Raw genomic sequence first — 22,417 nt, 5'->3', positions numbered from 1 at the left:
ATAATATTTTACTAATATTAAGATATTAAATTGTTTTCTACTTTGTCTAGGAGTGGAAAGTATCTGTACAAAGCCGCTATGCCTATTACATGTTGTCCCACCTACCCCATGAGGTAAGCACAATTTTAACCATCTGTATCTCTGATTTCACTCTCAGTTCCTCTACACCTCTTTTTTTAAGAGGTGATTTTTTCAGTCAGTCTGAATGTTGCCACTCCTCGAATGTTATGCGTGTCAGAGATAGAAAATGACAATTATTTCACCAAGTGGACCAACCAACTCTCCCCAGGTTGGGCAGCACAGTAGCTCAGTGGTTAGCACTGCTGCCTTACAGCGCCAGGGATCTGGGTTCGATTCCACCCTCGGGCGACTGTTTGGAATTTGCACATTCTCTCCATGTGTGCATGTGTTTTCTCCCACAGTCCAAAGATGTGCAGGTTAGTTTGATCAATCTTGCTGATAAAAGAACTGTCTTATAGTGTCCAGAAATGCGCAGCTTAGATGGGTTAGCCGTGGGACATGCAGGGAGATTGGGATGGGGTGGTCTTCAGAGGGTTGGTGCTGATTCAATGGGTCGAATGGCTTCTTTCTGCACTGTGAGGGTTCTAGGTCAAGGAAAGTAAAATTAGATGTTCAAAAAAACTTATTTCTACACTGTCCCATTAAACACTCATGAGACAATTTACCATGTTTAAGGCAAATTCCTAAGTGTGTTTTGACTTTTTGTGGTTTTGTACATTACAGAGGTTCCCCAAATTGTGTTTTTGTTTTGGCACAGTTACTGTGAATGCTCAGTCTGTGTCTTTAAAAAATTGTGTTGCATTGTCACTCCCCTCTTCCCCACCAACACCACCAGCCCTACACTGTCCTCCCCTGTAACCCCCCCACCCCCCCCACCGCTTCCTGCAGTCTCCCTCCTCATCCCCTTCCTAATTCCCCCTTGACACAGGATTGGGGAGACAGAGTGAGAGGGGCTACAACTGAGATGGAGGGGGCAGGGCTGTTTTCAGAAAGAGAGAGTGATGTTGGGGAATGAGGGACAAGTGGGAGGATCATGGGAAATTAAGTGACAAACCAGAGGTAAGCAGAAAGTTCTAGTTAAGAGGCCAGTGGGTTCAAGGCAGGCAAGAGGACTTTAATGCAAAATGTACACATTGGAAGCACAATCCACTCTTATACTTCCTTAAGGGTAAATGATTGTTTAGCGTGTTTTTTTAGGAGCACAGTAGGAATACTAATCAAGAAATAGCTACACAGAACAAGATAGGTACAGAGTAAGGCCTCCTTGTACACTCTTCCATTGGTACTTTTGCAATAGGCATAGCAAAGAGTTAGATACAGAACAAACCTCTCTTTCCATCAAATACTGCAGGACACAGATATTGGGTAAAGCTGTAACTGATTGTATATTGAAAATTGTTTTGAGGCAATGACTTGGTCCATTAGATATGTTGGACTAATTTTATTCTTTTTAATTTGTGCAAATTTTAGAGATTTCCTTGCCCTCCATATCAGCTGTTAACTTCTTCCAAATAATAAACTTTCAAACCGAAATGAATCTCTTCATTTAAATCCCTGAAAGATGAATAGGTGATTCCCTCCCTGACCTTTGATATCCACCGGGTTTAGTTCTCCTTTTGTCAGAAGCAGAATGACTATCCACTGGTGCTCCGTATATAGTAGTTCGCTCATGGGTCCATCTGCAATGCAAATACAACAACAAGGTCCCCATGCTCCATCGTATGGGGAGGTGTGATTTGAAAATTGTGAATCTGCTGATGCATCTGATGCTTGACCCATCCAATCGCTCCAGGACATTGACCCAAGTCTTCCAATCCGTGTCAGAACTGACACAGATCAGATGGAAAACTGAGCACCTACCCTAACCATTTAAAAATCTCCTAATTCCAATGCAACACCAAAACAACCCTCTCAGCACCACAGTCCTCAAAAGAAGATTGAAGCAGAGGTTTTCCCCTATTTTTATGACACTAGCTGCCATCATTAAGTTTAAATGTCCTAAAGTACCTGCTGAGATTGCCTGTTCAAGCTTGAGACCGATGACCTCCTGATCGAGGTGTCAAGAGATCTACCAGTGAGTCAAAATTAATACAGTTGCTTCATCAACACCCCAAACAGTGTCAGAATGAAATACACTTCCTCTTCCTACCCTCAGGAACAAGATGGGAGGTCATAGTCATCAAGTCATACAGCACAGAAACAGACCCTTCGGTCCAACTCGTCCATGCTGACCAGGTTTCCTAAACTGAACTAGTCCCATTTGCCTGCATTTGGCTTATAACACTCCAAACTTTTCCTATCCATGTAGCTGTCCAAATTCCTCTCAGATGTTGTAGCTGTATCTGCCCTGTGATTGAATTGAATGAAGGGTTATGGTTGGTACAGTGGGGCTTCCAGGGAGTTGTGGGTTCAGTGAGTTTCACAACTGCAAATGGGAAATTGGGACTCGGGGAGACTGGAGGCAAGGATTCAGCAGACTCCAAGGCAATGTTCAATCAAGTGGATGAGAACCAAGCTGCAAAATTGAGAATCCAGACTTAAAGGGACAATAAATAAAAACCGAAAGAACTGTGGATGCTGTAAATCAGAACCAAAAACAGAAGTTGCTGGAAAAACTGTGGGTCTGGCAGCATCTGTGTTTTGAGGAAGAATCACTGGACCCAAAATGTTAACTCTGATTTCTGTTCACAGATGCTGCCAGACCTGCTGAGCTTTTCCAGCAACTTCTGTTTTTTTGTTCTCAAAGGGACCATGTTCAGTTCCAGTAAATAATTACCATTGGGTCTGCTGGCTCATCACTCAAGTATTTTTTGATCCAATTTTTAGCTTAATTTGTTTTATTTTGGCAGTCTGTCTGAATCCATTAGAAAGATAAATGGATCAGATAGAGATTCTGTGCACAGCCAACAACAGATCCCCATGCACACATTACGAATTAATGGCTTGGTCTGGCTGATTTTTTTTCATGGTAATTTAATTGGCACAAATGTTTGTCACTCTCTAATTTATTGTAGAAAGATAGTTCAAACATTGACTGTTAATGGTCTACAGGATGCCATTATTTCTGTTCAGTTACCATTTACTGGTTAATAAAGCTGTTTCTCAGTCTATGGTGTAAGCCTTAGTCCAATGAAATATTGGGATGTCGGTTAAGGTTAGTTGTCTAGAGTATGATGCAGAATGCTGTTAATAACGAACATTCAATCCTTGTACCCTCTACTCTCCTGGTTTCCAAGTTGAGAAATGTCAGTCGGGGCAGTTTCTGGATCGCAGGGTCCAAGATGTGGGATGTCAGTAAAGTCCCAGTGCAATGTGCAGACCTCCTGGGAATTGCCCAGGAAGCTTGAGCTATTAATTGGCAAATCCCCGGCTCCCCAAGACCCTTTACATTTGTTTAAATACTGAGTGTGCTTCACATTCCTGGAAGTTGGGAAGGTAAATGGAGTAAGGGCTTGATACCAGACGGGTCCAAAGTGCTAAACTTGACAAAAATAATCCAAACAATTGAAGCACACCAACAATGGTTAAACCTTCCCCCCCCCACTCAGCATGAGCAGTCTGGAGCTAGTTAACTACAAAATAAAAGGCTCCGAGGCCCCTGACAAAGGCCTTTAGTATAATGACAGGATTCAATAAGACATACAGAAGGTGTTTCCACTTGTGGGAGAATCCCAAATCTTAAAGCCCATAAATATAAGCAAAACGGAACCATTACTAACAAAGCAAAAATTTTTTTTTTACTCCGAGGTGATTTTATAGAGGTTTATAAAAACATGAGTATAGGTAAGGTGAATGGCAAGTGCCTTTTCCCTAGGCTAAGGGATTTCAAGACTAGGGGGCATATTTTTAAGGTGAGAGGAGAAAGACTTTACAAAAGAAATGAGGGGCTAACTTTTTTTATACAGAGTGGTTCGTGTGTGGAGTGAACTGCCAGAGAAAGTGGTGGATGTGGGTACAGTTACAACATTTAAAAGACATTTGGCTAAGTACATTAATAAGAAATGTTTGGAGGGATATGGGGCAAGAGCAGGCAGGTGGGACTGATTTAGTTTGGGATTATGGTCGGCATGGATTTGTTGAACCGAAAAGTCTGTTTCCATGCTGTATGACTCTCTAACTCTGAGTAAGGAGAATATGGACTAATTCTGAAGTAGAATGGGTAAGGCAAATAGATGTGTTTTCAATGGTAGTTGTTTCAGTACATGAAGCAGAAAGGAACAGAGGCAATACTGACAGGAGATGAAGTAAGGAGAGGACTGGTCTGGAATGCACAGATCAGTTGGGCAGGATGTTAGAATTAGTTTCTGTTACAATCTGATGACCTCCATGTCCCTCTGGGAGTGTGGAATGATGTCTCCAATGCCCGATGCTGTGAATCTCTTCTGTTTGCTGTTTCAGGTGCCACGTCTTGGACTTTCGAATATCCAGGTCACAACGCCGAGTTCTAAAGAAAATGAGGAAACTCTTAACATGCACAGGTGGTTTAGTGAAGGAGACAGCTGGTAAGTATGCCACAGGGGTTTGTACCTTCCTGTGTAACTGGACACCTATGCCCAATAGGAAAGCATGGTCTGTATAAGGGAAGTGTTGTGTACAGTGCAAAGACTTCCTGATTGCATTTTTGATCCATTTAGCCATTCTCTGATTATTTCAGTAACTGGGGGGCAAGTGATTTATCTCCCTCCTGAGCCAGCAGCTTCATTGCTTCCATTCAACTGAATTGGATGGCTGTAGCAGTGCCCAGCCCCTGCTGGAGAGCTGGTGGTAATCTCATTTCCAGGTTCCCCGATGACATTGACATTGAATCCCAATTGTTCCTTTGAGGTGCCTAGCTTCCCATCTCCAAACACCTCATTGTTCTCTGCAGCACTACTCAACGGCCACTGCTAGGAATACACATGACTCTGGGCCAGGAACAGACAGAGGTCCCAGGGCAGAAATAAATGGGGTGGGCTTTAGCTGGGGCAAGTCAGGCATGTCTTAGCATATAAAGGTGGGTGGGATTGGGGGTGCAGGAGGGATTCTCTCACAAGGGGTGGCACTTATCTTCTGCAGGGTACAAAGTAGCCAACCAGAGGGCTCCTTGTTGTTCTGCTCACATGGAATGGGCCTTGTAGCATATCAGTGGCAGCTCAATGAGACTCTTTTGGTACTACTTTATTGGCCAGTTTTGGGCTTCATTTGACCTAAGGACAGGAATATCAAACTCCACCTTCCCTCCTGCCCTGATTTAATCCAGGTGGGAAGTATTAGGAAATCTGCAGAGTCTCTACTCTGCCCCATCCTGCCCTGGTGGGAGACAGAGGATGGTGGTAGAGGGTTGTTTTTAGGCCTGGAGGCCCATGACCAGCGGATCTGGGCCAAATGCAGGCAAATGGGGACTAGTTCAGTTTAGGGACGCTGGCCAGCATTGAGTCGAGCCAAAGCGTCTGTTTCCGTACTGTACGATTCTATGACCTCCCAGCTTGTTCCTGAGGGTGGAAGGAGGAAGTGTATTTCATTCTGATACTGTTTGGGATGTTGGTGAAGCAAATGTGGCTCAGTCCTGACATTTCGATCAGAAGGTTGTCGGTCTCCAGCACCGCCTAACTTGAACAGGCAATCTCAGCAGGCACTTCACAACACTGAGGGTTATTTTGCCAGGCATGTTGTCTTCCAGACAAGATGCAAAACCAAAAACACATTTCCCTGTTTCAAGGGAAGCTCGGTATCCCTTGGCGCTATTCAGAGAAAAGCAGGAAATTCTCCTGGTGCCATGAATCTTGACTAACAACACGAATCGTTTTCTCATGTTCTGTCAGTAGAACCGTTTCTTATTTACAATTTAGCTGCTGCAGCTATTTATAATCATGAGTTTGTTCTTCCGTGCTCGGTAGGTGTAGAAAACAAAGGAAGGCTTGCTTTAGACAATGACTTCAGGATATTCGGAACATCAAATTTTGTAACAAATGTGCAATTTTAAAAAAAAAACTGGCAGCTGGTTTGTGCACAACAAGATCCCACAACTTGCAGCATGATAACCACCAGATCTCTTTTTGTTTTGTAATCATGATAGAATCGTAGATTCCCTACAGTGCTGAAAGAGGCCATTTGGCCCATTGAGTCTCTACTGACCCTCCGAAGAGTATCCCACCCACTTCAATATCACGGTAACCTTGCATTTCCCATGGCCAATTCACCTAGCCCACACATCCCTGAATACTATGGGACAATTTAACATGGCCAATCCACTTCGATGAAAGTATGATCAACCGCAATTTCTAATCATTTTGTTCCAGGAAACCAATGACAAAGGAGCATGTGAAAGAAAAACATTTTAAAATCATTTCCAAATTGCCATGGATGTGATTTCTTTTTTTTGTCTGTTTTATTAATTTCTTTCCTGCTATCACTGTAATCTGAGGTGCCATTTCTTTATGCAGGGGTTAGCTCCAAGGAGGACAACAGGTGCCATAATAGGGAGCAGGTCCCTGAAACTGCACCAGGCAAATCAACCACTGGGCAGACAACGTGGGCATTATCCGAGAGGTCTGAGGAACAATGGTCAGAGGGAAACCGAGCGTCGGATCAGCGGGGGGTGAGCAGCAGCCAGAGCTGGCCTGGTGAGCTTCAGTCAATCGTACACAGTCAAATGGGACCAATTCAGTTTAGGAAACCTGTTTGGCATGGACGGGTTGAACCGAAGGGTCTGTTTCTGTGCTGTGTGACACTCTGTGCAAAAACAAGGTGTGACAGGGAAATAAACAATCTACCTCCAGTTGAGTGGGCAGCATTCAGTTAGGTAGCAAGGGAAGTAGGTGCGGTCAGAAGGTTGCAAAAGGGCTTCAATGTATTTGGTGAGTGGAAATTTGGAGACGGCACAAGTCATCCTCTTTGAAGACAGGAAAAGTGGATCAGAATATATTCTAGTAGCCGGAAGTTAGGGGCTGCAGATTAACAGAAATTTAAGGGTTCAATCACAGAAATCAATCAAAGCTAGTAGTCAGATAAAAGTCAGGCTTTATGGGTTACAGTGGCTAGAAACTATGTTACAGCTGTGCAGAACTCTGGTTAGATACCCTTCTAGAGTTCTGTACTTAATTCTGGCACCACAGCTCAGGAAGGATATATGGTCTTTGGATGGATACAGTACAAATACACCACAGTGATGCAGGACAGATTGCAGAGACTAGTCTTGTATCCCCTGAGTATGAAAAATTAAGGAGTGATTTAACTGACTTAACTCTCCACTGGTTGGAATCATACCTAGCCCAAAGGAAGAAAGTTGTGTGTCTTGGTCAGTAATCTCCGCTATGAGACATCTGTGCAGGAGCTCCTCAGTGCAGTGTCCTAGGCCCAACCTCGTCAGCTGCTTCATCGATGACCTTCCTTCCACCATAAGGTCAGAAGTGGGGATGCACACTGATTGCATCATTCATGATTTCTTTAGATACTGGAGCAACCCATGTTCAAATGCAGGAAAACCCGACAATACCTATGTTTGGTCTGACAAATGGCAAGTAACATTTGTGACAGGCACTGACCATCTCCAACAAGAGATAATCTAACCATCATCCCTTGACATTCATTATTATTTCTCAGTCCCTAATATCAACATCCTGGGGGTTACCGTCAACTAGAAACTGACATGGACTAGCCACTTAAGTGTTGTGGCTACAACTGCAGGTCAGAGGCTAGGAATCTTGCAGCAAGTAACTCCTCCTAACTCCCCAAAACCTGTCCAACATTTACAAGGCACAAATCTGAAGTGTGATGGAATATCCCCCACTTGCTTGGACGAATGCAGCTCCAACAACACTCCAGAAATCTGACACCATCCAGGTCAAAGCATCACCTCCACCAACATGCACTCCATCCATCACCAATGCACATAACAGCAGGGTATACTGTCCAAAAGATGCACTGCAGAAATTCACCTAGCCTGCTTAGATGGCACCTTCCAACCCCATGACCATTGTCATCTGGAAGGACAAGGGCAACTTACACGCCACCAGCTGCCCATTCACCTCCAAATCACTCCTCATCCTGACTTGGAAAATATATCTCCATTCTTTCACTCACTGGGTAAAAATTCTGGAACTCACTCCCTAAGAGCATTGAGGGAATACTACTGCCCTCTTGAGGACAATTAGGGATGGACAATAAATATTGTTTTAGCCAGGGAAACCCACATCTCATGAATGCTTTTTTCAAAATAAAATTGTTAAATTCAACAACCATTTCCTGATTTACCATAGGAGCAGAGAGGCTGATGTTTCGGGCCTAGACCCTTCATCAGAAAAGGGGGAGGGGAAAGGGGTTCTGAAATAAATAGGGAGAGAGTGGGAGGCGGATAGAAGAGGGATAGAGGAGAGGATAGGTGGAGAGGAAACAAACAGGTCGAAGGGGCGGGGATGGAGCCAGTAAAGGTGAGTGTAGGTGAGGAGTTAGGAAGGGGATAGGTCAGTCCAGGGAGGACAGACAGGTCAAGGGGGCGGGATGAGGTTGGTCGGTAGGAGATGGAGGTGCGGCTTGAGGTGGGAGGAGGTGATAGGTGGGAGGAAGAACAGGTTAGGGAGGCGGGGACGAGCTGGACTGGTTTTGGGATGCGGTAGGGGGAGGGGAGATCTTGAAGCTTGTGAAATCCACATTGATACCATTGGGCTGCAGGGTTCCCAAGCGGAATATGAGTTGCTGTTCCTGCAACCACAAGTTTCAAAATCTCCCCTCCCCCTACCGCAACCCAAAACCAGTCCAGCTCGTCCCTGCCTCCCTATCCTGTTACCTGTCACCACGTCACCCTTTATTTACATGTGGAGAGTTCTCGACACTGATTCAGCTCCCTCAGAGCCAGGTCTCAGTGATCAGAACCTCTGACACTCCTGTTTATATCTGTTAGCCAGGGCTCCCTGATTGGACAAGATTAACAGCCCCAATCAGGGAACTCGTATTGTACAAGGTCCACTTGGCTAACCTCATTACAATCACTATAGTGTTTAACTTTTCATTTTTAAATGTGTGTTTAGAAACTGTTTTATAGCTAACTTTCCCTGGTGCTCTAATTTTACCCTTTTTATTAATCTTTTAGTCATTCTTTGCTTTTTACATGTTGTCCAATACTCTAAAGTGCCATCCACCTTTGCAAACTGTATGCCTTTTCTTTTAACATTTATCATTAGAATCCCTACAAGTGTGAAAGCAGGCTATTTAGCCCATCAAGTCCACACTGACCCTCCAAAGAGCATCCCCACCCCACCCTATTCCTGTAACCCCGCATTTACCATGGCTAACTCACCGAGACTGCATATCCCTGGACACTGAGAAATTTAGCACAGTCAATCCACCAAACCTGCACATCTTTGGACTGTGGGAGGAAACCAGAGCTCTCAGAAGAAACCCATGCAGACACAGGGAGAATATGCAAAATCCACACAGACAGTCACCTGACGGTGGGATTGAACCCAGATCCCCGGCACTGAGGCTGCAGTGCTAACCACTCAGTGACATTATTATATTTAACTTTTTTAGTTAGCCATGAATGTGGGTCCTCCTAGCAGAATTGTTCTTCTTTGTTGGAATATATCTATTCTGTGTACTCTTTTTTTTTTATTTAAAAAAATCTCCTTAAATGTCTGTCACTAAAGTTTCTATTGACCTATTTCTTAATCTAATTTGCAAGTTCGTTTTCGCTAGCTTTGTTTTCACATCCTCATCATTGCCCTTGTTTAAATTGAAAATGCTAATCTCGGACCTACCCTTTACTTTCCTCAAACTGAAGGTATTATGATTGCTTCTACATAGCAGCACCTTCAGTTCAATGTCATTAATTAATCCTACCTTGTTGCACAGTACAAGATCTAATATAGCCTGCTCCCTGGCTGCTTCTAGAACATGCTGTTCTAAGGAGCTATCCTGACAATAGTATTGGAGCTCCTCATCTAGGCTACCTTTTGCCTATTCACCCGTGATTGTTATTCATACCTTTCTGACAAGTCCAATTATTTCTTCCTCCTATCTTAATGTGTGATTACTGTTGGGGATCTGTACATCACTCCCCGAAGTCACTTCTTGCCTTTATGATTTCTGTACTCAACGAAAACTGCTTCTACAACTGATGTTGAGCTGTCACTCTATTGCAAATTAATGATGGCCTTAATACAGAGTATTCACCCCTCCACTGAGCTTCCTGTCCTCCTAAATGCCATGCATTCTTCAATGCATAGGTCCCAATCCATGTTGTTCCACATCCATGTCTCTGTAATTATATTTATTTACTTTTTCTTGCACTATATATGTTCATTTGTTTTGTGTTGAATACCGTGTACATTCAGATACAGTGTCTTTAACCTTGTCCTTTATTATTTTTGAAAGATCTAACTTTATCTGTAAAGTTACTTTTAAATTTGTACCCTGTTACCCTTCTTGTTGCAGTCTGTCTATCATGTCCCATGCTAATGTCTTTTTCTCTTATCTTGTCTCTACTCTTTGATATACCACCCTAATCTTTCCAAATGCTAACCCATGTCCCCTCATTTTAGTTTAAACCTGTTTTTCTACTTTCCTAGTATGAGGCTTTCTAGAACATTGTTCCCAGCATGGTTGAGGTGTCCACTATCCCAACCATATGGCCCCCATTCTCCCCAGGGCTGATACCAGTGCTGCAGGAGCTAGAACCAACTTCCCTTTCACCTGTCTTTGATCCATGCTTTCGTTTCTCTAATCATATTTGCCTTCTTCCAATTTGCACATGGCTTGGGTAATAGTCTTCTCAGTTTGGTGTGTAGTTGAATGTATGGGAATTGCTGGGATATTGGAATGTTACTTGCCTCTGACACTCTGTTCTTCAGGAGTCACTGCATACAAGCAAGGAGGAGATCACTTGAAAATTCAGAGAGGTCAGAGAAGTGTCTTGTTGGTGTATCCTTTTAAAACCATTGAAGCCAACAGTATTTTTTTTTTGTTTCTTACCCTCTACAGTTGAAGATGAGGACTCTCAGATGCATACCTGCCACAAAGCCAAAGAAAGCCGGACAGAGCTCCTACAGAGTCCAGAGAGGGGACAGCAGGCAGAGCTGGACTCCACAGAGTCAGACTTGGTGGGACTGACGGAGCGCAAGGCCCCAGGTCAGGAATCCGGTCCTTTGCCAGGTCCGCAGCCATCCTTGTCACAAACCTCCATGAGCACTGTGCACCCATCTCCCATCCCACCTCCACTTCATTCCAAGCCTGAGCCTAGCCATACTAGATCATTAGAGGAGCTCATAGTGGACAACACGCCTGTCACATCATTGCACCAGCTGGAGGTAAGAATCTGTATTCCAGCTCCCATTCACCAGTGCAACAACCTGTTTGTTCAATGTAGACAGTAAGGATCCCAGGGGTCAGTTTTTAACTCCTAACATAAGATATAGGAGGAGGAGTAAGCCATTCAGCCCTTCAAACCTGTCCTGTGATTCTATAAGATCATGGCTGATCTGCCCCAGGCCTCCACTCAGTGTGATTCAGTACATTAGGGAAATTCAGACTGAGTCAGACATACAGTAAGATTTGGTTAGATCTTGCCTTTGTGTAAAATTGGTGCTGGTCAATCTACAGGTCATTTTGCATTTCTCTCCTTTTTTTAAATATTCGTTCATGGGATGATAACTAGGACACCATTTACCTAATTGCCAGCGGGTTGTGAAGAATCATCCACATTGCCGTGGGTCTGGAATCACACGTAGGCCAGACCTGGTAAGAACAGCAGATTTCCTTCCCTAAAGAACATTAGTGAGCCAGGTGGATTTATAGTGGCTATGTAGTCCCCATTGGGCTAGCTTATTCTGAATTTAGATTTTGCCATCTGCAATAGTAAGATTCGAACTCATGCCCCCAGCATGTTAGTCTGGGGTTCTGGACTAATGATCCACTGACATTACCATTATTCCACCACCTCCCCTTTTTAAAAGAAACTGGAGAGATGTAAAACTTGCTGCAGACTCCCTGTAACCAGTTTTTTTTTTGAATGCTTTCCTGAGATTTGGGGATGTGACAAGTCTGCTGTTAGTTAGCATTCCTAATGAGTCACTTGCAGAGGCAGTTCAGTAAGAGTTAGCCACATCTATTGTGGATCTGGAATTGAAAGTAGGTCATGTTTTATTCTCTAAGGGACGTTTTTACAGCAATCGGTATTTGTTTCATGACCACCATTAATGGGACTAACTTTTTCAATTACAAGTTTAATAGAGTTTAAACTCCACCGGCTATCATGGGGGTGGTTTGAATCCATGTCCCCAGACCATTATCCTGATCCTCTGGATTCCTAGTCCAGTGAAATTATCACATGCCTCCATCTCCCTTGATTCCATCCTGAAATCCACCTTGTTGTGACCTTGTCAGACATTGGCTCCAGCGCTTTGGCTGTTTATAGGGTAAAGTATAAAGGCCAAATAGGGTTGCAGCTAGTTTGTAGAAGGTGAGCACAGAAAGAAGAACAATATTAAAGAGCGTGGGGTTGGGGTTTGTAAATAGTAGAAAAATAGGAAGAGAGAAGTTAACTCTGCCACACACCTTATGATGGGTCAATGTGCCAATCATACCGTTTTTGTTTGATGTTTCTCCGAGCTACTGCTTTTGTGGTTATGGTTTGCAGATAGTTTACGTGGTGCGTGTCGTAAGGTGAGACAGAATGAGCTGCCCAATAACAGGTGGGAATATATTGAACCAAGATTTAATCAAGTGAATGGTCTTCAAATGTGAGACTGGTCCGTATTCTCAGACCAGAGGGGTCAAGTGAAGTCCAGAATCTTTCTTCGCGCATGTTCCTGCTGTGGTAGATGTTGCTGGATGACTTTTTAGACTGAGTTTCCAGGACACGATCATAGAATTCCCACAGTGTGGAAGCAGGCGATTCAGCCCATCAATCCCACACATTATTCTTTCTCTAACCAGAATGACTGAAGCCAGTTGTGCCCCAGCTGAGATCCAATGTCTCGGCACATATCTGCAACTGAACTCGGGATCTACTGTCTAATAAGGATCTATCACACATTGTTTGATGCACTTCTTTGGCAATCCATTGGGCGCACCTATCACCTTCAATGTCCTGTTAATATACAAATACATTCTAAGGTGTGAATGATGAAATCCAGTTGTAAAAAAGTCCTTGGTACTGTCAGTTAGTGATGTCTTCAGGCATGTCCTTAGTGTCCCATAACATTGATCACTGTCAGTAACACAGGACAAATCTAGTTGGCCAGTTACCATCCTATTAATCTTAGCCCAATCATTAGCAAAGTGCTGTCAAATAACGCTTTCACTCTGATGTCCTGATCACCAATGCATCGTTTGTGTTCCACTGGTACCACTTGCCTCCTGATCCCAATACAGCCTTCGACCAAACCTGGATATACGCTGAATTCAACAGATGAGGCTTGAGTACCTGTTGTTGATGTTGAAGAAGCATCTGACTGAGTATGGTATCAAGCAGCGCGAGTCAAATTGAATTCAGGGTGATTAGGGGAAATGGTTGGGATTGGATCCTACATGAATGAAGATGGCTGCAGTTGTTGAAATTTCCCCGATAACCATTTTCAGCTTTCTCAACTACCTCCAGCAGCTCCATCAATGACTTCTCTCCATCGTGATGTTAGCAACTTATAGATGTGTGCAATATTCCGTTCCATTGTAATTGTTGAAATGATGGAGTTGTCTATTCCTGCATGCAGGAATGTCTGGTCAACATCCAGCCTTGGCATGATAAGTGTCAGGGTATGACCAAATGCAGATGATCCTCCCAAAGTGGAAAGCCTGACTGTGTTCACTTGACATTAAATGATACTACCAGCACTGAGTCCCTGACCACCAACATCCTGGGAGGCGCCATTTGACCACAAGTTAAAATAGTCCAGGCACCTGGCTACCTGAGCTGGTCAGAAGCTTGGAATTCTGTGGTAAGCAGCTCCCCTCTCAACATCCTAAAGGAACTCCCATCATCTACAAGGTACAAGTGGGATTGTGATGGAATGCCCTCCACTTGCCTGGATGAGTGCAATTTCAACAAGACTCCGAGGACAACACCATGCAGGACAAAGCCGTGTTTGGTACCACATCAACCACTTTAAACGTTCACTTCATTATTGACACACAGTGTCAGTGGCATGTAAAATCTACAAGATGCACTGTCGCAACTTTCCGAAATTTCTTCAGCAGTGTCTTCCAAACCTTTGACCTTTAAGTAAAAACACAATGACAGCAGATTTTTGGGAGGAAAAGAATTGTGCTTCACATTATGGCTTGGTCATACCTCCGTCATTTGTAAATCACCAATGGGTCAACATTTTGCAGTATTATGGGTGTACCGTCTCCATGTGGACTTCATCAACTCAAAGCTCATCAGCTTGTTGAGGGCAACTTTGGGCAATAAACTCTGACTTTCTGAGCATTGTCTCTGTTTCTGGGAATTAATCTGATAATGACATGCGACATTGTCTGTCTGTGGTTTTCTACCCATTCAACTGAAGATTTCAGTCATTACCTCTAATGGAGTGATGCTGAACAGTTACTACATCAAAGGTGGAGTACTCCAGCTGAGAGCCAGATTCAGTATGGTGCTTGTAATGACTTTGGACCTGGAAGACCTGCTCAATGATATTAAATAGCCGAGGTTTATACAGAAACAGAAGAGGTGCCTTACCACAGGTGGAAGAAAAAACTTCTCAAAAACAGCTGGAAGATTCCACCGATAACAGTTTTTTTTTAAAACATCTTTTTCTTTCTTAAAAAAAAAACTCATCCCACTTTTATCCCAATTTTTTTGTTTACTAAGTCTGGTAAGATTTTCACCTGTTGGGGGGTATCACAGCTTTAGCTTAACTTGATGTCCACGTACAGTTTCCAACACAACCACCTGATGGTTATCAACTGCAGTAACCCAGAGATTTCTGTCTTTCACTTTGTGCCCAGGTTATTGAGTCCTATAGTGGAGCCCCAGACCAGGGGAAGAGTAATATGGCAAGGTGCAGTTTGCAAATTGTTGCCCAGTGGTTCCTTCTGGACATGTGGATGTTAACCAATAGTCCAGAACAAGGATCAGGCTTCTTTAATTCCGAACTGGACCTGGGGTCTCCTAGCTTAAAAGACAACAGCATCTGATATTTTTACATGCTGAGCCTTTAAGGATAAGATGCTGGTTAATTCAAAAAGGAATCTGTCTTCTGTTATTTCTTGGAATCTCCCCCTTTTTACATGCTGACAGGTTAGCCCCAAATGAACAAAAATTCTTCATCTTTGGTGGACACAGTCTTTGGTTCAGTCGGAAGAGATTTAAGGAGAATTTTACCTATTTTTAACAATTTTAGTGTGTGGCATGAGCTGGGTAATATTGTTTACATTAACAAAAAATCATAAACAGCATGTACTATATTCCAGTTTGTCATGTTAGTGAGATCCTCTTGAGGAGTTTTTGCTGTTTGAGATGTTTAGAATGACATTAATGATTCATTAGGATTGAGACAGAGGTGATTCTATTGAGTGGCAAAGGAGACAAAATGTTAAAATTAGAGTCACATAATTTTTCCACATAAATGAAAGTGAAAATCTGAAATTCCATTCCCAAAGGTTATGTGGGTGTTTTGGGTTGAAACTCCTAACATTGGAAAATGTTTGTTATTTTTCTTGTATCATTCATGGGTTGAGTGTTGCTAGCTAGACCAGTATTTATTACCCCACCTTTAACTGCCCTCAAACATGAGGAGCTGCCTTGAACCTCCTGGTGTAGGTGAGTTAGGGAGGGAGTTCTAGGACTTTGATCTAGTATCACTGAAGGAAAATGAGTAAAGTTTCAAATTGATATGGTGTGAGATTCATGAAGATATGTGGATCTGCACCACATAGGCTGCAATCAAGAAATGGTTCGTCACCACCACCTCAGGATAATTATGAATATTAGATGGAGTTGAGGAACACAACAGCCATGATTTAATAAGAGTTAGAACACTCTCTGGAAGGAATGAATGGCCTACTTATGCAACAATGCTCAAGAATACATTAAGTTCCTAGATAGGACAGCATCTGAACATCAAGTGCGGGTAGTTTGCTGGCCTATGGTGTATTCAATGTGAGTCTTTCTTTCCCTGTCGCGCTCTCAGGTGAAGCTACTGCGACTTTCTCCTCCAAGCCCTGAGCTACACGCTACATTTGGTGAATCTTACAAAGTCTACAGGCGCTACCAGATGCATGTGCACAAAGACACTGAAGTGATGGCCTCGGAGGCAGAGGTACCACCTGTAATGATCTGTTAAAGCCATGCAGTGACATGCTAATGGTTGGGCGTTGCATTTCTATGAGAGCTGCCTGGGATCTGACTGTGCACTAGCACTGCTACAGGTAGCAGAAAGTCAATGACTGCTCCTTTTAAACAGAAAAAAATCCCTGCGTATGTACAAAAGAAAGTCACCCTAAATTCAGACATCTTAAAACAAAACTTGGAACAGGATGCAGATTATTTTCTGGGAGTCCATATTCACATGGTCTATGAAACTTTTAGTGTCAAAACTCTAAGAATTATTTGGTCATCCAATTGACATTGACTTGTGAATGTCATCACTAATTAACCTTACTGTTAACGCAGCAGTAAAGTTGTCTGTTATTCCACAAAATTCAAGACCCAAGTTGGTTGACATCATACCATCAGTGTGGAGGAACACAGCAGGTCGGGTGGCATCAGAGGAGCGGGAGAGTCAATGTTTTTGGGCCTGGACCCTTCTTCGCGACTGGGTAGGGGGAGAGAGCTGGGAAATAAATAGAGAGAGGAGGGGTGGGGCTGGGCAAGGTGGGTGGGATGGTGATAGGTGAGTGCAGGTAGGGAGTGGTGGGAATTGGTCAGTGAATGGATGGGTGGGTGGAATAGATGGGAAAGAATGTGGACTGGTAGTGTCAGGTCAAGGAAGTGTGGGTGAGAGGGAGGGTTGGACATGGGATGAGGTGGCCATGGGAGTGGGAGTGGTGATGGTGATGGTGGGGGTCGTGGGGGGAGGTGTGGAATTTTGAAACTGGTAAATTCCATGTTTCGGCCATCAGGCTGTCAGCTCCCAGGGCAGAATATGACATCATACCATATTTTGTCAGAGTTTTATTTGTTGTGTTACTCATTTTGTTATAGCAAAATTGCCAAATGGTTCTATAGGGTTTTGATGTATCATTTCATCATCAATTCTTCCAATGATTACCTTTACCTTTAAATTAAACAGAAAATCCAAACAAACTCTCTGCTGGGATAATCTAATTAAGCAGCCTTTATAATCTCATTTCTAAAACTGATGTTCATTATTTAAAACAGTGTATGATATAAATCAAAAGTGTTCCTTGCAATGATAAACAAAATCAGGCTGTAAAATCTTCTCTAGGTATTATTGAATTGATATAGCAACCTCACTATCTTGGGATAGAAGATCTGCAGACAAACCTCTAACCCAGACCCAGAAGTATTTAACATTGACACTGGGCACCCTAAAATGTTCTGTCACCCAACAATGCTGGCTCTTGCTTTGCTAAGCAGACATTCACATAAAGCTAGACCTGGTGCTAATTTGTTTGCAAGTTATGCCACAATTAGATTTCAAGCGAAGCCTTGCCTGATGTGATTATGAAATTCTGAATTGGGTGCAATGTTCTTTATCCTGGGGTTCAGGCCTGTTGACACCCATGGCTGGTTTAGTTTCTGTTTTTGGAAGATTTTACAGAAGGGTCACACAGCATTAGGTCTACCCAGTATTGTAGAAACAGGACGATATAGCAACTATGCACAGCTTTTGTTTGATTTATCGTGTTGTGTTGTTTTGTGTCTTGCAGTACAGAAGGTTTTTCTGTAGCACTCCACTCATGGTGAGTAGGTTCCAACATCTGTGCCTTTTCCTGATGCTTATTTTTCCTTATTTGATAGCTACTTTGTGAATGCTCAGCAAATCCCCTGGTGTTATCTGGCTGCTTGTGCATGACAGAGCTATTTTAACAAGTAGAAACTAATCATGATTTATCGGGAAAAGGTGGAAACCCCTCCCTGTGCTTCATAAGTTACCAATCAGAAACTAATGAAACAAAAAGACTTAATTTATGTACATTTACATTCATGTTCTCAAGACTGTCAAAGCATTCTATAGTCAATGAAACATTGGGAAACATTGTCAATTGTTCTGGCTTAGAAAGTTTGATAACATTGAGCAACACTCCTACATTTCTAATTCCAAAATCAACATCGTAAGGAAATAATATCACCCTGAACACTGAAGAAAACTGTCTGTTCTGCTTTGAATAGAATCATAGAATCCTACAGTGCAGAAGGATGCCACCCCTGGACAAAATTTTAGCACGGCCAATCCACCTAGCCTGCACTTCTTTGGACTGTGGGAGGAAACCCACGCCGACATGGGGAGAATATGCACAGGCAGTCACCAAGGCTGGAATTGAACCCGGGTCCCTGGCACTGTGAGGCAGCAGTGCTAACCACTGAGCCACCGTGCTGCCTGGGATCTTTTACATTCACTTGAAAGAACAAGTGACACATTAGTTTAAACTCCCATCTGAAAGATGACATCTCCCAACGATACAGCATTCCCACAGCACTGCACCAGACTTCAGGCGAGATTGTGTGTTCAGGTCTGGGGAGTAGGTCTTGTATGTCATAAGATTCTGGGCTGAAGGTTGAGTATTCCCGAGTCAAACTGACAGAGAGGAGGTTGGGTGGTTACGAACCAAGTAGGAAGCCTCATGCCCCAAAGCTATGGAGTGGGGAAGTTGTATGTATGTGGCCTCTCAGTCACTATTTGATTAAATTTAATAAAGAGCACTATGTCCTAGATAATGATGCTCTGATATGTTGTCACAATGGTACATAATTAAAAAATGTACCTGTTAATGTAACCCAACTATTGATTGGTTTGGGAGTTAGTTAGTTAGTGAGGTTCTCCCTTTGCTACTTGGAATGAAAGATGTTTTGCCCTTTTCTGTTCCCCTGGAGCAATGTCCTCCAACTTCCATAAACAAAAATATAGCTTCCAGATAATGTGGGTTTATGGGGAGAATGCGCTTATGAAATTAGTTTCTCTTTTACAATGTAATTTGTACTGCAAGCAGATGGGAGATTAACAGGTTGATGCTACACAGACGGATAAGGGATCAATATTAAAAGTGGAATTGTATCCAACTTTATAGCACAGCAACAGGCCATTCAGCCCTTCTAAGATTTTGCAGGGATTATACTCTATGCGAGTCTGTCCATAGAGCACAGGCTCTCGTATTTTAACAGCATCATTATAATAGCATAACAGCAATCAAATATCTAAGCTTATTTTAACCATTTTCTTCCCTGATTTATAATAGTGCTCTGTATTTAACCTATTTTCAATGCTTGCCTTGAAGCAGTAGGGGTTAGTGTTTATAATGATTCTGTGGACTGAGGCTCAAGCATAATGTGGTTGATGTCCTGTTGTGGGAACCACCCTGAATCCATTTTCTTTATCTTGCTGACAGGGGGAGGACCCAGCAGATGGCCCAGACACTGGCTATGGCTCTTTCATTGAACAGTTCCTGCTAGATGGGAAAATAATAGCTCTCGGCTTGTTAGATATACTACCGGAAGGAATTAACTCCCAGTACCTTTGCTATGATCCAGATTACTCTTCCCTCTCATTGGGAGTCTACTCTGCACTCAGGTAGAAACATAGAACTGAAAATGAAGCTATGGGGAGGAGGGGAAGCAAATGCAGAGTATTTGCAAGTTAATATTTCCCATTATACTTGTACAGTGTTTGCACTGCTATATGTAAGTATAGATATACAAGACTCTAATATTACATCAGATAGGAACTGATCTAACTATATATGATTTGTGTGTGCATGATCATGTGCACATATGGACCTCCCAGAAAGAATGTTCTAACTCCATCTGTATTGTGCTATTTACGCTCAGTGATGTGCAGCTCTGTTATATCCTCGCAAAGTTGTTCCGGGTCCTAAACCTTTACACAATTATATTCTGTCTGATTTGTTAAAGTCATTGCAAAACTAGTCTGATTATAAAATGGAGAAATCAATTTAGATTTGCAAACATTTTATCCTATTTTTAAGAGTTGGGGAAAAAATGTTTCCTGCTTTCCAGTTGTAATTACATTTTAAACTTTTCAAACTTTAGTGTATCCTATTAGGATAGGTTAGACCTTGATTTATTGCAGTTTAGGAGAATGAGAGTTGATCTTAAAACATATATAAATTGCTGAGGTGACTTGGCAGGTTAGCTGCTGAAAAGATGAAAAGAGTGATTAGATTTTGGGAACTGCAGTGATTGGACCCAGGTGGGTCTTGTTGACTACGGGATCCATGGTTGGGGTTTTTAACCTGGGTTGTTAATCAGGAAAGTGCTAGCTGACCAATATAACCAGGAGATTTAGAATGCCCTCAGTTCAGGGGTCTGACTCCGAGCTGGCTGCCTACAGTCAGTGTACTGTGCACTTGTGTATGTAAAGGGGGACTTGATGACAGAATACTGGCCTTTCTACAGTTATTTCAGGAATGCATTTAAAGAAAAAGGGATTTTACTTTTAAGCCTGAGGCGTGTTTTTATTTCCCCTGAGGCTTGTTAGTTTGTGGAATTCTCCTCCTCAGACAATAGTGAAGGCCGGGTCATTGAATCTAGTCAAGGCTGTGTTAGAAAGATTTTCTAGAGGGGAGTGGAGGGTTATGGGCTGGTAGACGGAAAAGTGGATTTGAAACCACAACCATAATCTCTTTGAATGTGAAGCAGGCTTGAAGGGGTCAATACTGATCCCTTTTCCTATGTTTGTAAGCTGTGGTACAATTTCCCAGGGGGGAACCTGTGCACCATTAGTGGGCCACAGTAAAGTGAGCTCTATCCAAGCCCTAACAGATGTTTGTAGCTAAGCAGGAAGATGCAGAGGCAGGAGAACAGAACTTCACCATTGACCAATGAGATATCGGCTTAAAGAGTGTGCGGCGTTTCCTGAAGCATGCTAAATGACAGTGCACTTACTACCTTCTAGGGAAATAGCACTAACTCAGAGGTTGAATGAGAAAGTTCCAAGTATGAAGTATTATTACCTGGGCCCTTATGTGCACTCCTGCGTTAAAGTGAAATATAAGGTAAGCACAGAAGGCACAGGAAACCCTGTGCAAGTCTGTCTTTCACTGTTCAGGTGAGGAATTTGTTGCAAATTAATAATTAATCATTTCAGTCTTCTTTACAGTTGGCCAATGACTGAGAGGATAACTCCTTATGGTCTATCCACACAGTTGTAACCCCTTGCGTCTTACAAACTACAAATATCCCATCAGGCCCCGTGAAACAAGTGACCGTCTGAAGGAGAGGAAAAAGACAGATTAAAAAGCCAGGCCAATTTTGGGGGAGAGTTCCAACTGATACCACTTGCCGACCCCTTTGTTGCAATCGTCTTGGCGTGATGATTCCCTGTAGTAGCTACTCTGTTTTATGTAGATTTTCTATCTGAGCTAGAAGCTGGCCCAGTTCTAATTTGAAATGAACAACACTCCATCATCTGAGATAGCCACCTGTTTCTGAGGCTCACTCCTTTCTGGGGAAAAGACCATCTTGTGATGATCACCCTAGATCTGGCCTCAACTTAAAACTGTGTAGCCCCCCACACCTCCCTAAAAATATTCACGAGAAACAATCAACATGAACACCATCTATTCCCTTTGTCATCTTTTAAACCTAACTGTCCAGTAGCATTTTTGACTTGATTTGACAGAATAGTGTCCTGATTGTAATGAGGTCAGCCAGATGGACCTCCTAGAATAGGAGATCCCTGACTGGAGCTGTTAATCTGGTCCAATCAGGGAGCCTTGGCTGACAAATTAGAGTGTCAGAAGTTCTATTCCTTCTCAGAGCTGGCTCTGAGGAAGCTGCACCAGTGTCAAGGACTCTCTCCATATGTAAATAAAGGGTAACCTGGTAATGGGATACCAGCCTCCCTGGAGTTATTTCAAGTAGAAATGTATGAATAATACCTTTCCTTGGAGCACAGGGTCTACACTTGTAATATTACATAAGAACTTGGGATAAAGTAGGCCATTCAGTCCCTTGAGAAAGTTGTGACGTTCAATATAAACGCAGCCTCCACTCTACTTTCCTGCCCACTCTCCATAACCCTTCAATCCATTGCTAATTTTAAAAAAGTCTACGTCTTCCTTAAGTTGCTTTGGGGTCCTGGGGTCCTGGCGTCCACCACACTCTTCGAAGTGAATTCCACCAATTCACAGTCCTTTGAGAGAAGTAATTTCTCTTCATCTCTGTTTTACATCTGCCGCCCCTTATCCTAAAACAGTGACCTCTCGTTATGGAATGCCCACCCACTTGCCCCATTTCTACTTTGGCAATTCCCATTAGCATCTTTTTTCTTTATTGATA

The 22,417-nt window shown here is 42.9% G+C and overlaps 2 protein-coding genes across 3 annotated transcripts in view; one reads left to right on the top strand and one right to left on the bottom strand.

Moving 5' to 3' along the window:
* Nucleotides 1-22,411, top strand: part of LOC109923347 (arginyl-tRNA--protein transferase 1-like) — a 44,710-nt gene extending 22,299 nt beyond the window's left edge. Inside the window, exons 3-10 of one of the 2 annotated variants that reach the window (XM_048615452.1) lie at nucleotides 51-113; nucleotides 4,420-4,523; nucleotides 6,444-6,623; nucleotides 10,978-11,303; nucleotides 16,128-16,256; nucleotides 17,830-17,862; nucleotides 19,507-19,688; nucleotides 21,033-22,411. In XM_048615452.1, coding sequence (XP_048471409.1) covers nucleotides 51-113; nucleotides 4,420-4,523; nucleotides 6,444-6,623; nucleotides 10,978-11,303; nucleotides 16,128-16,256; nucleotides 17,830-17,862; nucleotides 19,507-19,688; nucleotides 21,033-21,189 — 1,174 coding nt within the window. In that variant the 3' untranslated portion in view covers nucleotides 21,190-22,411. The remainder of the gene's footprint in view (nucleotides 1-50; nucleotides 114-4,419; nucleotides 4,524-6,443; nucleotides 6,624-10,977; nucleotides 11,304-16,127; nucleotides 16,257-17,829; nucleotides 17,863-19,506; nucleotides 19,689-21,032) is intronic. The other variant, XM_048615453.1, reaches the window with a different exon arrangement.
* Nucleotides 1-22,417, bottom strand: part of hepacamb (hepatic and glial cell adhesion molecule b) — a 361,487-nt gene that overhangs the window by 248,489 nt on the left and 90,581 nt on the right. The window lies entirely within an intron of this gene.

The sequence above is a fragment of the Rhincodon typus genome, chromosome 32 (assembly GCF_021869965.1).
Source record: "Rhincodon typus isolate 14 chromosome 32, sRhiTyp1.1, whole genome shotgun sequence".
Classification (NCBI taxonomy): domain Eukaryota; kingdom Metazoa; phylum Chordata; class Chondrichthyes; order Orectolobiformes; family Rhincodontidae; genus Rhincodon; species Rhincodon typus.
The sequence above is the reverse complement of the archived record's forward strand: the minus strand, read 5'-3'. Positions and strand labels throughout refer to the sequence as shown.